At 45.3% G+C, this 12,544-nt stretch overlaps 1 protein-coding gene across 2 annotated transcripts; it reads left to right on the top strand.

Annotated features, from left to right (window-relative positions):
* The first annotated feature begins 5,545 nt into the window (after positions 1 to 5,545).
* LOC123052677 (uncharacterized) lies at positions 5,546 to 11,487 on the top strand. Of its 2 annotated transcripts, none has more exons than XM_044475976.1 (3): positions 5,546 to 5,822; positions 5,903 to 6,116; positions 10,775 to 11,487. In XM_044475976.1, the coding sequence occupies exons 1-3, from the start codon at positions 5,733 to 5,735 to the stop codon at positions 10,849 to 10,851; spliced, it is 381 nt and encodes a 126-aa protein (XP_044331911.1). In that variant the 5' UTR covers positions 5,546 to 5,732; the 3' UTR covers positions 10,852 to 11,487. The 2 variants fall into 2 exon arrangements, with proteins under 2 accessions (XP_044331911.1, XP_044331912.1); XM_044475977.1 differs by having other exon boundaries at positions 5,550 to 5,822; positions 10,927 to 11,487.
* Positions 11,488 to 12,544: the final 1,057 nt, after the last annotated feature.

The following is a 12,544-nucleotide window of genomic DNA, read 5'->3' on the forward strand; positions in this document are numbered from 1 at the left end:
CCCTCCTGGTGCTGACTATCTCCCATTGCTCATCTCGGCGCCCACATATTTGGTAGATAGTATCCTTCAGCTCCTGTTTGTAGACTTCTCCAATACGTCCCATAGCAATGTGGGCTGCCATGCTCTTGCCTAGACTCCAGGTTGGTGCATCAAAGGAAAACTCTGTGGGCTCAGTGACTGGCGTGAATGTCCTTCCTGGAACTTGAACTTGGATCATCCAATGCTCCTCTTCTGGTAAAGTGGCGGTGTAGGTCCCGGTGAAGATTGGTATTCCGATGTTCAGGTACCTAGTGACTTCCTTCAAGTGTCGTCCAAAGGGTGTGTTTTCATCCGGTTGTGCAAACTTGTTCCTTGAGTCTGCCATCCTAAAGAGTAGAAAATGGAGAGGAGTCAGAAATGAGTAGAGAAGAGTGACCTATGGCTCATCTTAGTGGTCATGTCCTACATTCAGCGTGTACTCTGATACCATCTTGTAGCGACCCGACCTCAGACGGTCAAGTCTCTGTGCTTCAGTGTCATCCCTGGATCGGTAATGCTGACACACATAGTACTCGAATGGATTTATAATACAGTAGCAATCACACACTTATTACATCGAATGTCTCAAAAGAGAACCTATTACAATAAATATGGCTAAGGCCATCTAAATAAGATAACAATGGAAGGCTTGGAAGATAAAGCGAGTCCATCAACTCCAACGGCATAGCTGAGTGCATGACAAACGTCCTATGGCACCTTACTCGTCGTCTGAAAAGTCTGCAACATGATATGTTGCAGCCCGAAAATGGGTCAACACATGGAATATGCTGGCAATATAACACAGTAGAGCAATGAACAGATGAATGCTATCACTACATGCATATATGGCTGGTGGAGGCTCTAAGGTTATCTTGTTTTGCGAAAAGCCAATTTTTCCCTACATCAAAGGAATAAGTTTTATTTAACTATCATGGTGGTTGAAACATCATTGAGAAGGTTCCTCCAACTCAATCCCAATTAAAGTAATCATTAACAACCCAACAAATTAATTTAGAGTGATCAGATAGAATCAATAATTCAAGTACCAGATACTCAAAATGTCCATAACCGGGGACACGGCTAACCATGATTAGTTCATACACTCTACAGAGGTTTGCGCACTTTTCCCCACAAGACTCGATCTCCTCCGTTGGATTTCTCGCACTACATGGTGTTTGAGAAACGGATGACAGAGACACAGTCTTTCAGAAGATTAACTCTAACCCCGGATAGACAGTGCCAACCTACATCCCCTACATCTGCTAGCCTACCACTGGGAGAGGTCATGCAACATACTCGACTATGCTAGAGCCCATAATAGCTTCTGGCTGCACACGGAAGTTTCTAGGATGAATAATCTTATGATGCCTTTGAGCCTGGGTGGCGGACCGTAGGATGATCACACGGGTCCTTTGGATATCCTAGGACAACACTGGATTCTCCAGGTGCCCACAAGCAATCCACCCAGATGTGTATTAAAGTTGCCACCTTAAGTTGAACCATTAATTAACAACTCCCATCTATTATGGATTCACTCAACCCCAATCCACGTCTACGAGCATAGCATGGCGATATAAGCATAACGTATAAGTAACTCCCAGGGGTTTGATAATAAACAGGGCAATAGGTTCTACCTCATCATCTACTTCCCAAATACCCACATGTTAAGAGATCCTACTCATGCAATGTGTGAGGGTTGAACTAATGCATAAAAACTGGGTATGAAAAGGGTATGATCAAAGTGTTACTTGCCTTGCTGACGATCCGCAAAACCTAGTGACTCGTAGTAGCACGCTTCGCACTCCGGAAATTTTATCGCAAACAAACAATAACATACATAAGCAATCAAACAAAGATGCACGGGTAAACTCAAATAAGAAGATCTAACCAGAAAGTTCAAGTGAAGAACTCCGGTTTGCAAAAAGAATCAAATCAAACGGAGCAACGAAACTAAAACTACGAAATAAACAAGATCCGATTAGTAATCTGGACTAGAGTCAATTTTTACAGTACCAAAATCTTGTTCAAGTTGGTTAAACAGAAAAAGAACTTCGAGACGAAGATCTAGGCGATTGTTTCACCTGATTTGGATAAACGAGCGAAAAGTTATACTAGATCGAAGATTAGGGCAGAAATCGCGATCGGAAATAATCGCGAAAAAACCCTGGGTAAAGAAAAACTGACGAATAGGCTAACGAACGAACGTTCGCTGTCTGTGGCTAACGGATGAACAGCATTCGTTAAAATGAACGTACGGGCGAACGTCCGCTATTTAACTAAACCGCAGAAAACAAAAACCGATCTAAATAAAAAATGATCTAGGGTTTCAAAAAAAAACCACACGGTTTTTCTCGCGAAAACCGCCGGCGGCGGCGGTTACTACCTCGGCGGCGGGGTCGGGTTCGGCGGGTCGGCGGCGAGGCGAGGCGGTGGACAGAGGCGGCGGCGGCGCGATGCTGCGGCGGCGGCGGGTCGGATCGGGCGGGCGGGGCTAAGGTGATGGCAGGCGGCGGCGCGACTTGGGCCTCGGGGGATCGCGGGCCTCGGCTTATAAACCCAGCCGGGCTAGGAGTCCTAGTCGGACACGGCCCGGTTAGGTCGGTTCACTTTAAAAAAAACGTGACGCAGAAAAACTAACGAAAGAAATACTAAACGGACTCCAAAAATCCTGAAATAAATTTTCACGGTCCTCTAATAATATTACGGACAAAGTGAACATTTATTTGGGCCTCTAATGAAATTTTGAAAAATGCACATTTTTCCTAATTCAAATAAAATTGCAATAAAATCCAAATAAAATTTATTTATTTGATTTTAATATTTTCCCTCCAATATTTCATTTATTTTGGAGAAGTCATATTATCTCCTCTCATATGTTTTAATATGAAATATTTTCGGAGAGAAAAATAATTAAAACCAAAGTGATCCTTGTTTCGATATTTGATAAAATTCAAATATGAAGAACGTGAAATCCCCAACTCTCTTCATGGGTCTTTGAGTTGCTTAGAATTTCAAGGATCGCAAAACGAAATGCAATAAAAATATGATATGCATGAATGACCTATGTATAACATTTCAAATTAAAAATTTGGGATGTTACAGAGTGTTAGTTTCGCCCCGGGCCCCCCAAATCCCAGGACCGACCCTGTGTTTAGTGCATCTTGGCTTTATTAATATAAAGTTAGACGTATGCCTTTTATCTAAAAAATAGAGATGCAGTATGAATATAATTATTTGCAACACTTCAAATAGTTCGCTCGACCTTCATTTTGTGCTTTAATTTATTCACTTATTTTTAAGGCTGCAGTCGGTCTTTGCGTCAGTTCGCGTGACGAGGGTAAAAAATGATTTGTAAATAGTCAAGATGGGAATGGGCCGGCCCGGACCTGGCCTCGTGGCCTCAAGGCCAATTTCATGGGCAATGGGTTGACCCATTCTGACAAAATCCTATGCCCTCGCTGGCCCATTAGGTACCCCAGGGCCGACCCAAAATTCAGCTAGAATTCCAGTATTTTAGCTATATGTATACCTTGAACAGAAATGGGGTAATTTGTTGTTGTCTACTAATTCCAGAGTCATTACCCTCGCTGGGTAATTGGAGACTAGGATCAGTCACTAATTTACTATATCAACAAAAACTGAAGCAGTCCACAACCAAGAACCAAGTACCAGGCCACAACCAAGAAGCGGAGCCTGTGGGGACATGTTTCACCTGTGCTTGGAGCGGCTTGAGGAAGGGTAAGTGGACCAGAGCAGCACAAGCAGGAGAAGCAGCTGGACGGTGAGGGGCTCAAGAGCTGGACGACAAGCGGGACGACGAGCTAGAAGGCGAGCAGGACGCCGAGCTAGATGCTGAGAGGGACGGTGAGCAGGATGCCGAGCGGGAGGAGCCAAAGACAGCGTCGCCGCCGCGGTAGAGATGGATGGGGGTAAGGGCGACGATTGCCTTGGGTCGACCCAGCCGATCCAATGGGTCAATCAGTGCCGGCTCTACTGGACCAATTCCTACACGTGGCCGACCCGTTGAAATCTGGAATAATGGAGCGCACCAGGTATCGAACACAGGTCCCCAGCGTGATAACCTGCACCACTAACCAGTCCACCCGCAAGTAGTTAGTGGCTTGAATTAGGATCGCGGCCCACTAGATGCGACTGGAGGAGGTCTTCTCTGGTTTTCTTTGTTTTTTTCTCTCCAATTTTTTCATTCTTTTCTTTTTTATTCTCCATTTTGTTTCATTTTTTGTATCATTTTTTTATTCTACACTTTCATATACATGTTCAACATTTTTGAATACCTGTTCAACATTTTTATATACATGATCAACATTTTTTAAATACTTTTTCAACATTTTCCTTTCTTTTTGTTTTTCATTCTACATTTTTCTTATATGTCAATAACATTTTCTTAATAAGTGCAACATTTTTGTATACATGTTCAACATTGTCCCAACGCTTATTCAACATTTTACAAATATTTGTTCAACATTTAATAATTATGTCAACATTTTTCAAATACTTGTGCAACATTTTTCAAATACTCGTTCAATATTTTTTAATACTTATCCAACATTTTTCAAATACTTGTCCAACATTTTCAAAAACACATTTGAAAAATGTTTAACGAGTATTTAAAAAAAGTTGAATAAGTATTAAAAATGTGAACAAGTATTTGAAAAATGTTGAATAAGTATTAAAAAATGTTGAATGAGTTATTGAAAAAATGTTGAATAAGTATATGAAAAATGTTGAATAAGTATTTAAAATGCTGAATAAGTATTTAAAAAATATTGAATAAGCGCTCAAACAATTTTAATGTGTATACAATAAATGCTGATCACTTATTAAGATTTTATTTTCACATATACAAAAATATAGAGTGAAAACAAAAACATACATAAGAAAAAAAATAAAATGGAGAAGAAAAAAGAAAACCAAACAAAAACTGAGAAGAAAAAATAAAGCCAAACAAAAAGCAAAAGAAAAGGGGAAAAATAAAAAACCCAAAGAAAATCGAGTAAAAATGAAGAAAAAGAAAGAAGAGAAAAAAAAAAGTAAAAACAGGAAAAGAAAGTGAACAGGGTAAAGCTCGTCTCCCTTCTAGTAGGCCGCGCTCTACATTGTGTACAACAGGTCGAATGTGGCGTGGTGGTTGACATGGCAAACCCTATTTAGGGCTGCAGGCGCCCGTTACAGGTGCGCAGTGAGAATTCGAACCTGCAACCAGAACCATGGTAGCGACACAACAACCACTTGGGACAACACACCTTATGTGACTGGTTCCTCATTTTTACATTTCTATTCTTTCTCCAGAACGCGACTGGTTTTCTTTTTCTTTCTTATATTTTTTCTGTTTCTTTTTATTTTTCCAATGCGTGAACTTTTCTCAATTTTTGAAAAATAAATTGATGAACTCTTTTTCTAGATTTGTGAATTTTTTTTCAAAATCGATGAATTTTTTCAAATTTGATGAACTTTCCACTCGCCTACCCATCCAACAACCCACCGTTAGGCAGGCAGTCCACTTCCACTCGCCAACCCACCAGATCTGCGTCTGTATTACGTCGCACCCACCTGCCCCACGCCGGCGGCATCACCGACACGAAACAGCGGCCATTTTTAGCTTTGCCAAGAGGAGCTTCTGGCTTATAGCCCCCACCCCACTCCACTTCTCAGTTTGCACAGCAGAGCAACCGGAGAGAGAGAGAGAGAGAGCAATGTCGTCCATCATCGTGCAGGTGTCCGCCTTCGTCCTTAACCTCATCGCCTTCGGCCTCGCCGTCGCCGCCGAGCAGCGCCGCAACAAGGTAAGCCCATCACGCCCAGAAGCTCGCTCGCTCGATCTCGTAGCTGTCCTGCTAATTAATTCACGCAAAATGGTGTGCAGGCCACGGTGACGCCGGACCTGGCCAAGGAGTACGACTACTACGTCTACGACTCCGACGTCGCCACCGGCTACGGCGTCGGCGCGCTCCTCCTCACCGCCGCGCAGGTCGTCGTCATGCTCGCCAGTCGATGCTTCTGTTGCGGACGCGGGCTCAAGCCGGGGGGGGGGGGGGGGGCTCGCGCGCCTGCGCCCTCATGCTCTTCCTCTTCTCATGGTAAGCTATTATGTTTAATTTATGTGCCTCGTTAGCATGACATAGCTCATAATCAGCCAACAAGTTGCTCCTTCGTCTTCTCCACTCGTTTGTCTTCTGACATTCGGGGCCATTAGTTCAGTTTGCTGCTTTTACAGCAATTTGGAATTAATTAGATCTAGCCCTGTAGTCTTAATTCACTGATGGCGCTCCACCTTCACTTTAGATCTGCTTGCTGTTGAGAGGTTGAGGTTCAGATCTTAGTCCCAGATTTTATGGTTTCACCTCTTCCCGTGCAGCAGAGGTTACACTTGTGTGTGTGTGTGTGTGTGTTGGAGTACTTTACTAGAGTCGACTGCCTTCTGAACTGGGTGCCAACTGGCGGCCTAATTTAGTTGGCCTGGAAGGATGACAAGATCATAATTTACCTTGCTCGTTACTATTTGGCAAGGCTGGACAGTTGAGGGTTCTGTGTTTGTGCTGAATTTAGTAGTTCTTCACATCTCTGTTATGGAGATGCCGAATTGTGCAGGTTCCTTAGATCTGTTAAGTTGGGTTAAGAATCTCTTGATTGTACCAAATTTTGGCACACAACTGGTACTTTGTTATAGTGTCTCGGACTGAACTGGTCAGGTTGAGTTGTGGCACACTCAAAGCGGTAATTACTTATTCCAGCGGAAGGATATTAGTAGCAGGTTCCCACAATAGTGTTGCACCTTTGATGTCGCTGTTTCATAACAGATTTATTTTTAGTCTTTTTCGATAAAGGGCGATTTTATTATCTCAGAATGTAGCATCAAGGGGATACAAAACATTATGAGTAACACCCGGCCTCTGCATAACTGAGATGCACACAACCAAATCCAAAAGTCTGACAAAAAACATGAAATATAAACCGACATATCGGCAACAGTAAAGTCCTATAGACCGACACTATGCCTATGTCGAAGGTGGTGGTGGATCGATCCGGAGGTTATGCTGCCACCCATGTTGGAAAAAACCCTCCGTAGCCACCTGCTTCAACCGCGTACATACCGCCTTGAACAGCGATTGGTGCTCCGATCGTTGTAGCATAGACCATGTATGAAGCGATTGCGTACAACGGAAAATAACCTGCAGAGGAGAAGCATTTTTCCATTAAAAACCAAATCGTTTCTACATAGCCAGAGCGACCAAATTAAGGCGTACGCCCCCACCCTTATAAGCGCTTTAAACATATTTGGAATACCGTCCAACCAGTGACCAAATATATTGGCAACACTTGTGGGCGGATATAAATTTGACGCTATTTGGATGATTGACCACGTAGAACGTGCAAACTTGCATTGGAAAAAGAGGTGTTTGATTGTCTCGTCATGAGTACAAAAACAACACTTCTTACTCCCTGGACAGTTGCGTCGTGTGAGGTTGTTTTTGGTCAACACAACTCCCTTACGAAGATTTATTTTTAGTCTAAGGTGTAACGATCAACTCATAAGTGATACAAGAGGTGCTGTTCACTTTTGTCATTGCCTTGTTTTGATTTTTCATCAGGTTTGTTTCGTACAAGGAACTGCCCACTTTTGTGACATTTGAAGCTATTCCTAAATAAACACCTTGATTTATTTTAGGTAGGACTCGTTCACTTTGGCACACATGATAGATATGCTAGATAACTTTTATTGGTGATTATAAATGCAAAAAAAGGACAGTCCGGTGCACGTAGCTCCCGCTTGCGCAGGGTCTAGGGAAGGGGAGCCTTGGCGATTATAAATGTCAAACTAACACAAATGTACTTTTACTGCAAAGTGCATTTCTTTTGATGAAGGAGTTTTTATTGACTCATAATGCTGCATTAGGAGAATACAAGTATCATGAATACACACCTGGCTGTGCACGACTAGGATGCACACACACGAACAAACATGCGGCCATAAAGTTGTTGGTGCCGCCATGAACCCACATGGGGCTATCCGGCAGCTTTGCCCCGTCTTTACTGAAGTCCACCGGGGGTGGCTCAGGAGACGACGCCGTGCATCTAGGTAGGTGAACTAGCAAGGAGGCCACGTCTAGGTTTGATCACCCGTCGTCCGACGTTGTAAGGACGCGCTTGCGTCATCCAACCATTGTCGCATGCTTCATGTCCACAACATCACGCACGAAACCGATCTTCCATGTGCTACACTCATGTCGATCCACTACTGCCATACACCTTGTGTTTGCCAGCAACATTCCACGCTCGCCACCTCCCCAAATCTTTAGGCCGACGCCGCCACCATAGGGCTGGTCAGACGAGGCTGCCACCACCATCGACCTTTCAATATGGCGCACGACGCAAATGTCGCCGCTGCCCACCGCGAACGTCACGGCCATTCCCATCGCTGTCCATAGCCGGTGGATGATGCTGACCACCTACAGCTGCAAACGACATGAGAGCCGATGCGAGCCGTCCTAGAGGCGCCGCCCCGGCATCCAGGCCACAACTGCTGCCCTGCCACGCAGCCACTAGCACCGACACGCATCACCTGAACCAGCAGGGAGGGTGCCATCAGGCAGAACCCACACTACCTGCCGCCTCCACAACTCCGGTGCTAAAAGCCGGGGCACCCAACCATCGCAGCCGCGCAGCCATGGAGGACGAGCCAGATTGGGTCAGCAGCCGCGCGACTGACGGGGCAAGCTATAACCGGCCAAAGCAAGCCAGATCTGACAACCACTGGAGGGACTCATGGGCGAGCCAAAGCTGACCGTGCCAAGGCTCGTCGGAGAGAGGCTGCTCCCCATCGGAGACGTCATCAGGGAAGTCGTCGACCGTTGTGCCGTGCAACAAAGAGAGGGGCCGCCGGGCGTGAAGAAAGTGCCATCGTTGGTGGAGGCGCAGGGCGGAGCGCCCTGTCGCCACTATCCTAGGCACCTGCGCATGCTTCGCGAAGGTTTGCCTTTGGTGGCGGCGAGACGGGAGGGAGGAAGATGGGTTGGAGTTGGCGGCACAAGATTCCCCGAGTCGCCGGACATAGGCGATGTAGGGGTCAAGTATGATTTAACTTGAAAGAGTACTTAGAGCATCTCCAACACCAGCTCTATTTTAGGGCACCAAATAGCTGTTGCAATAAAATTTGAGGCACCAAAACATGATTTTAAGGGCGCCAATAGCTGCCCTAAAATAGGGCACTTCAAATATGCAAATAATTTATTTTGAACATACAGACATTGCATAGTTCACTTCAAACATTCTAATTTTGAGCATTCAAACATTGCATAGATTAAATGAACATCCAAATTACTAGATCACCCTAACATTACTACGATCGACTCCTACGGACGCCCTACAGGTTGTCCCAGCCAAGGTCGTCGGACTCGTCACTCTCGTCATCAAACTCAACCTCGTCGTTGGACTCAAGCTGACCACGCCGGAGGGGCCAGCCTCGTCCTCCGTCTTCTCCTCCGCCTTTGCGCTGGTCCCTCTCCTAGAACCACTTGGCATCTGCCTGCATGAGGTGCAGATTTTCCACAACAATCCTCACATTGTCGTCTCATCGCTCTCCCGAGTGACGATGTGGGTCTCCCTCTTCGTCGGGCGGGACTCAATGGTCACTTGAGGTCCGATGAACTCCGCGTCCGCCCGCGTCTCGATCTCCAGGAAGTTTAGCTAGTGCAGTGGCTGGCCGAGCCCCCACATGGTGGTGGTGGTGCGGTCGATTGGAAGAAGTGAACGGCTGATCCGAGCGTTGGGGTGGTTCGGCTGTGGTGGGAGTGGCCGGATTCAATGGTGTGGCGGCAGTGTGGGAGGGGAATCTGCTGCGGGCGGCTGTGGTGGGCTGCAGGAAGTTCCAGACAGGGACAGTTGGGCTGCGCACGCTGCGGCTTTGCTTTTGCATCAGCCGTGCGCGTGCCGCAAATACGTAGCTGGCGGTGCCTTCTTTTTGTATGCCCAAAAAACTTTTTGCAGAAATTTCCAACAAGGGCAGCAGTGGGGTTTTTTGGGATCCAAATGCCCAGTAAAACGGTTATGCCCTAAAACAGGGCTGCTGTTGGAGATGCTCATATGTAGCATTTGCCCTTGATATTTTGTATTATTTCCTCTGATGTTAATGAAATCTTTACGGTGCATGTTTTGTACTCCCGCCGTTCCTAAATATTTATCTTTTAGAGATTTCAAATGGACTACCATATACGGATGTATATAGACATATTTTAGAGTGTAGGTTCACTCATTTTGCTCCGTATGTAGTCACTTGTTGAAATCTCTAGAAAGACAAATATTTCGGAACGGAGGGAGTAGTATCCTCTTATTTTCATACTCCCTCCGGAAATACTTATTAAAGGAATGGATGTATCTAGATGTATTTTAATTTTATATACATCCATTTTTGTAACAAGTAATTTCGGACGGAGGCAGTACGTCTATTGTTGTGCTAACCACTAGCAACAGCTGTATTGTTACAATAAATTAATGATAACATGTTTATATGCTCCGTACTCCCGATCCATATTACTTGTCGCTCAAACGGGTGTATCTAGCACTGAAATACGTCTAGGTACATCCATTCGAGAGACAAGTAATATGGATCGGAGGGATTATCTCTTTTGACCAGAGGTGTGTGAGTACATGCTTATGTTAAGTTTTTCAATGAACTGTCGAACTACTTTAGTTTTTTGAGCACTGTGTGACTGAATTGTTTATCTTATCTTCCTTGCAGTCATGCGTTCGGATTTTCTAAACAGTTCTAAAGTCAGCGCCAATAAATGGCTTCACTTCCCTAGTGACCTTAGCTAGCCCAACCTTGAATAATTTAGACCTGCCATAGTCTGACCATTCTCACCAGTTTGGAACCGGTTTCACTTCTACTAGGATTGTGAAGCTCGTTGAAGACGATGGCCACGTGCTGCAGGTGCTCCGCCCACGACGAGCTGTAGATAAGAATGTCATCAAAGAAAACGAGCACAAACCGTCGCAAGTAGGGGCAGAGGACGTCGTTCATCAAGGCTTGAAATGTCGTCGGGGCATTCAAGAGGCCGAAGGGCATCAACAAGAACTCGAAGTGGCCGTGATAAGTGCGAAAGGCCGTCTTCGCGACATCGTCCGGGTGCATCCGCACCTGGTGGTAGCCCGAATGGAGGTCGAGCTTGGTGAAGAAGCGAGCCCCGCGTAGCTCGTCCAGGAGTTCATCAACGACGGGGATAGGAAATTTGTCCTTGGACGTCTTGGCGTTGAGAGCACGGTAGTCGATGCAGAAACGCCACGAGTCGTCGGACTTGCAAACAAGGTGAAGGAAATATGCCCTAGAGGCAATAATAAAGTTATTATTTATTTCCTTATATCATGATAAATGTTTATTATTCATGCTAGAATTGTATTAACCGGAAACATAATACATGTGTGAATACATAAACAAACAGAGTGTCACTAGTATGCCTCTACTTGACTAGCTCGTTAATCAAAGATGGTTATGTTTCCTAGCCATAGACATGAGTTGTCATTTGATTAACGGGATCACCTCATTAGGAGAATGACGTGATTGACTTGACCCATTCCGTTAGCTTAGCACCCGATCGTTTAGTATGTTGCTATTGCTTTCTTCATGACTTATACATGTTCCTATGACTATGAGATTATGCAACTCCCGTTTACCGGAGGAACACTTTGTGTGCTACCAAACGTCACAACGTAAATGGGTGATTATAAAGGTGCTCTACAGGTGTCTCCAAAGGTACTTGTTGGGTTGGCGTATTTCGAGATTAGGATTTGTCACTCCGATTGTCGGAGAGGTATCTCTGGGCCCACTCGGTAATGCACATCACTATAAGCCTTGCAAGCATTGTGACTAATGAGTTAGTTGCGGGATGATGTGTTACGGAACGAGTAAAGAGACTTGCCGGTAACGAGATTGAACTAGGTATCGAGATACCGACGATCGAATCTCGGGCAAGTAACATACCGATGACAAAGGGAACAACGTATGTTGTTATGCGGTCTGACCGATAAAGATCTTCGTAGAATATGTGGGAGCCAATATGGGCATCCAGGTCCCGCTATTGGTTATTGACCGGAGACGTGTCTCGGTCATGTCTACATAGTTCTCGAACCCGTAGGGTCCGCACGCTTAAAGTTACGATGACAGTTTTATTATGAGTTTATGTATGTTGATGTACCGAAGGAGTTCGGAGTCCCGGATGAGATCGGGGACATGACGAGGAGTCTCGAAATGGTCGAGACGTAAAGATCGATATATTGGACGACTATATTCGGACTTCGGAAAGGTTCCGAGTGATTCGGGTATTTTTCGGAGTACCGGAGAGTTACGGGAATACGTATTGGGCCTTATTGGGCCATACGGGAAAGAAGGAAAAGGGCCTCAAGGGTGGCCGCACCCCTCCCCTTGGTCTGGTCCGAATTGGACTAGGGAAGGGGGGCGCCCCCTTCCTTCCTTCTCTTTTTCCCTTCCTCTTTTCCTATTCCATATGGGAGG

This window comes from Triticum aestivum, chromosome 2D (genome assembly GCF_018294505.1).
Source record: "Triticum aestivum cultivar Chinese Spring chromosome 2D, IWGSC CS RefSeq v2.1, whole genome shotgun sequence".
NCBI lineage: Eukaryota > Viridiplantae > Streptophyta > Magnoliopsida > Poales > Poaceae > Triticum > Triticum aestivum.

Bases quoted from the DNA above. Each gene is read 5' to 3' on its own strand.
- LOC123052677 (XM_044475976.1), top strand. From the start codon at position 5,733: ATGTCGTCCATCATCGTGCAGGTGTCCGCCTTCGTCCTTAACCTCATC. The intron at 5,823-5,902 runs GTAAGCCCATCA...AATGGTGTGCAG, and splicing joins CCGAGCAGCGCCGCAACAAG to GCCACGGTGACGCCGGACCT. The intron at 6,117-10,774 runs GTAAGCTATTAT...TCTTCCTTGCAG, and splicing joins ATGCTCTTCCTCTTCTCATG to TCATGCGTTCGGATTTTCTA.